This window comes from Peromyscus californicus, unplaced genomic scaffold, assembly GCF_007827085.1.
Source record: "Peromyscus californicus insignis strain IS unplaced genomic scaffold, ASM782708v3 Scaffold_11__1_contigs__length_118956290, whole genome shotgun sequence".
Taxonomy (NCBI): domain Eukaryota; kingdom Metazoa; phylum Chordata; class Mammalia; order Rodentia; family Cricetidae; genus Peromyscus; species Peromyscus californicus.
Window position 1 is genome coordinate 33,469,149 of NW_026294402.1, and position 4,850 is coordinate 33,473,998.

General features: G+C 35.6%; 1 protein-coding gene across 1 annotated transcript; it reads left to right on the forward strand.

Moving 5' to 3' along the window:
- The first annotated feature begins 1,009 nt into the window (after positions 1–1,009).
- LOC128103663 (olfactory receptor 145-like) lies at positions 1,010–1,945 on the forward strand. The gene has a single exon (XM_052728232.1). The coding sequence runs from the start codon at positions 1,010–1,012 to the stop codon at positions 1,943–1,945; it is 936 nt and encodes a 311-aa protein (XP_052584192.1).
- The last annotated feature ends 2,905 nt before the right edge of the window (positions 1,946–4,850 follow it).

Genomic DNA, 4,850 nt, shown 5'->3' on the forward strand with positions numbered 1-4,850 from the left:
TCTCCAAGGACACTGGGGTGAAATCATCTTCACTGCTGTATAAATAATTTCTTACACCTGTCCTTCCTGAAGCATTTTAATTAAGGAAGAGGATCCTGGAGAGGTCTCTATATCAAGTACCAAAGATAATGCACTCAGATAAAATGATTTATAAAATGCTAACTGGTATTATGTTGAGACAAGAAATGAGAGTTCTTTAAATATTGTTCTCTAATGTAGAAAATAGTTGGGCAGAATCATAGCAAAAAATGATGGTCTCTAACTCTCAGATGAAGTCAGACACTGAGATTCAAAAATGTTTGGAGCCTTTCTGTACAAAAGGGATGGCGCATTAATTCAAAACTACCGCTTCCTTCAGAGGCAGAGCTGTTTCTCTGTAGAGAGCGAAGGCGAAGGTCACACCACAAGCAAAGCCCCAAGCCTTCTAGACAGAAGGGTAAGAATCATCATTATGCTTTCTTTTCCTTTCATGTGCTTTGCTGCTTTGCTCATCTTTGACTATGAAGTGTAGAGGGTTGACAGGTTCTTGTAGGAGGAATGTAGAGCCAAAGTTTGCCATTTCTCCAGGATGTTTTGAAATCAGAGAATTATCTGTGAAGGTGAGTACAGGTTTCCTGACAACTTAAATGCTTGCTGTTGATGCTTAGGAAGTCAACGGACCACTGTCAGTCTCTGCTCTAGCTTGGTCCTCAAGCTCTCCATCCAGAATGACACACAATCTTAATTGACTCTGAATGCAGGGTAACTGGCATGTCGTGAGTGAAGGTTGACAAGCATAGACTAGAATGCTAGAGGCAAATAGAAGCAGAGAGATGTGTGTTTCTCACATGTGTTTACACTAGGCTTAACCTTCCACGTGTGTCTCCCGCATGTGAGCAGCAACAAAACCATAAAATAGGCAAGTTTCAGTGGACACTCTCTGAGCTCCTGGATGCAGAATGACTGTGCACAGCATTTTGTCATAATTCTGAACACAACTCTTCTGTCTTTCAGATCCTGATAGAAGAAAATGGACAATAAGAATATTTCCTTCATTACTGAGTTTATCCTGGTGGGTTTAACAAAATATTCAGAGACCCAGTTCCCCTTCTTCTTCCTCTTCCTAGGTATCTATGTTGTCACTGTGGCAGGCAACCTGGGCTTGCTCACTCTAATTGGACTGAATTCTCCCCTTCACACTCCTATGTATTACTTCCTCTTTAATTTATCTTTCATTGATCTCTGTTACTCTACTGTTATCACCCCCAAACTGTTGATAAACTTTGTTTCAGACATGAACACAATTTCCTATGAAGGATGCATGACTCAGCTCTTTTTCTACTGCTTCTTTGTCAGTGCAGAATGCTATGTGTTGACAGTGATGGCATATGATCGCTACGTGGCCATCTGTAAGCCCCTGCTGTACACAGTTACCATGTCCCCTCAGATCTGCTCTCTGTTGGCTCTCATTGTATATGTGGGAGCATTTATTGGTGCATGGGCACACACAGGGTGCATGCTGAGATTGACCTTCTGTAAGGACAACATCATCAATCATTACATGTGTGATATCCTTCCACTGTTAGAGCTTTCCTGCACCAGCACTTACATCAATGAGCTGGTAGTATTCATTGTTGTAGGTTTTGATGTAGGTGTGCCCAGCATCACCATCATTGTTTCCTACACATTCATTCTTTCTAACATACTTCAGATTCATTCCATTGAAGGAAGGTCCAAGGCCTTCAGCACTTGTAGCTCACATATAATTGTGGTTTCTGTTTTCTTTGGATCAGGGGCATTCATGTACCTCCATCCTTCCTCTGTCTTGTCCATGGATCAAGGGAAAGTGTCCACTGTATTCTATACCATTGTGGTGCCCATGCTCAATCCTTTGATCTACAGCTTCAGGAACAAGGAGGTCAAGGTTGCCCTGAGAAAAACCTTGAGTAAGAAAATATTCTCCTGAGTTGACGGTAGTATTAGTTATTAAAGAAAACACTGGCTTCTCTTAAAATATGAAAAGAAAAAGCAGTGGGTTTGGAGTTGACCTAGTCTGAAACTTTGGAAATGTAAGGATATCCTATCATCTGACAGGGTTATTAGAAAAATAAGTTAATACTAGGTCATATTAGTTGTGGGACTTATTTCTTTGTCCTTTCTTTTTTTTTACTTTTTCTTCTTTTTATATTCATGGTAATCCTCCTACCTCAGCCTCTTGAAAGAAGAGATTAAACTCATGAAACACCATGCCTGACTATTTTTCTTTCATTATATTCTATATTCTCCTCAGTGTTTCTTACTTATGTTTTCTGGGTAATTTCCATATCTTTTAAAGCATAATTACCAGTTAACTATAGGTTGAAATATTATTATCATGTAGAGAATCCCTTGTGAGACAAATAATTTTATATATACTGTATACATATAAATTTCATTGCTACAAAGCTGAATTTTCTCTAGGCATCTGAACTCAACACATGAAAAATAATGTTTAAAATATGTATTATTTTGTAAATATTTACTATTATTATTTTCATGTTGGTAAAACATTTTATATACTATAGTATATATTCATAGTACATAAAATGATATTTTGAAATACATATTCAGTGTAGGGTAGCCAAATAAAATTAATGATGATAATAATGGCCTCATGTAATTAATCTTTTTTGTTTATAATATATAAAATATCTGAATACATTTTTTAGGTATGTAATACATTAAAATGTTTTTGTTTAATAAGCAATGATCATGAATTTTCCATTTCTCCAACTCCTCCTAGATCCTCCTCACCTCCCTACCCTCCCAACTTTTTGTTATTTATTTCTCTGTCTCAAAAAAAAAGGAAGTCAAAGTAAAGGAAAAACAAGACAAAAAAATGCCACCACAAAACAAAACAAAAAGCTCACAACAAACATGTAGTGCATTTGGTGTTGATCAACTATTTTGGGGCATGGGCCTGCCGTGGAGTGTCATTAACTGTACTTACCTTCTTGGTAACTTGTCTTTTGACTTTTTCTCTACTGTAACTGAATGTTGTGTCTTTTGATCCACACTTCCCCCATTCCTACCCACTCTTGATCCTTTAGGAACCACTATTGTATTCCATTTGATTTCCATGTTTTCAAAATACACATAATTGTTATCTTAGGCTGTTTGGCTTTCTGGAATTACCATTTTTCTTTCAGTATAATGTCCTCTAGGTCCATCCATATTGTGTAATTTTAGGCTAACCAATTTCAATTTTGCGGACATACCATGTAAGTTTTGTAACCATTCATCTTTTGATAAGAAATCAAAGTTGATTGCACTTGTTGACTGAGGTGAATAATTCTGTACATATCACAGGGAGTGCAATGTCTTTTTAACACAAAGATTTCCTTTCCTTTGTGTATATACTTAGCAGATGCACACAGTTAGTTCACATAGTAGTTTTGTTAATGTTCTTTTATATTGAAAAAAATTTCATATAATATGATCTGATAATGTTTTTTCAGTCCCCCAACTCATTCTGGATAATCCCACCTCCCCACCTCCCCACTCCACACCCTCTCTCTCTCTAAAGGAATCAAACCAACAAAATAAAACAAGGAACATCATTTCAGACACACACATAAACATGTGTAAGCAAAGCAAAATTGATATAAAAAGTCTGCAAAAATACCATTGAGTTTATTTTGTGTTAGCTAGCTACACCTAGGCATGATGGAAATCTTTATTGTATTGAATAATGTCTCTGTACCCTTAGAATCCCACAATATATAAGAATTTCTTTTCTCTGATATCCTTCCAAACACTTGCTTTATTTCCCTTGTGAGTAATAGTTAATCTAACAGTTATAATGTGGCATATAATATTGGTTTTACATTGAACTGCTTTATGATTCATGGTGCTGAATTTTTCTCACATACCTGTGACCACTTGAGTTTTTAACCAAGTTTGGATACTGATCCTTCATCATGTATATTGTTTGTGTATATTTCATTAATTTCTCCAGGCTATATTGTCATTTTGCTGAATTTTTCTTTTTTGGGATGAACTTTTACATTTGATGTGATTGCATAGGTTACATCATTGCTTTTGTTGCCTGTACAGTTAAGATCATATTTCTAAAAGTTCAGAAAAATGTCATGAAATCTGTGAAGAAAAACAAACCATATTCTGATCAAGTGAGCCAACAATTGCACTCACTGATAATTCCTAATAAAAATAAAGCTAAACAACCTCACCAAACTTGAACTCAGGTATTCAGAGGTATTTATTAATAAGGGAGAAAACATGGGCATGTGGGAACTAGAATATTTTTCTGCATATGAAGAGATAAATAATACTTGGTGCATCCACACAAAGGGATTTTCTTTAATTATAAGATAAATGTATTAAATAACAAAATACAAAGAGGAAACTCAAAGGTATATTACTAAATGAAAAAAAAATCAATCTGAAAATTACACAAATACATTGCATGATTCTAAATATGTGACCTCCAGAAAAAGTGAACTACAGTGCCTAAAATGTTCATGGTTACTGGGGTAGTAAACAATAAATAAGTAACAGGCAGGAAATGTTCTTAGGGCAGTAAACTATTCATGGTGGATACTTGTCAAAATTTAAATAATTGCAGCATCTAGAATGAGTCACAATTTAATCATGGACTTTGGGTGATAATTGGTGTGTCAAACCTGGTTTCTCTCTTACATTAGGGGTTCCACTGTGGTGCAGCAAGTTGATAGGAATGAAATATAAGTCAGTTTAGGGCCAGTAGATTGATATTGTACTGTCAACTCAACTTTACTGTGAGCTCCCAAACTGTTCTAAAATAATGTATATTTACATTTATATATTTTAAAATTCTATGCTGTGATTGGTAG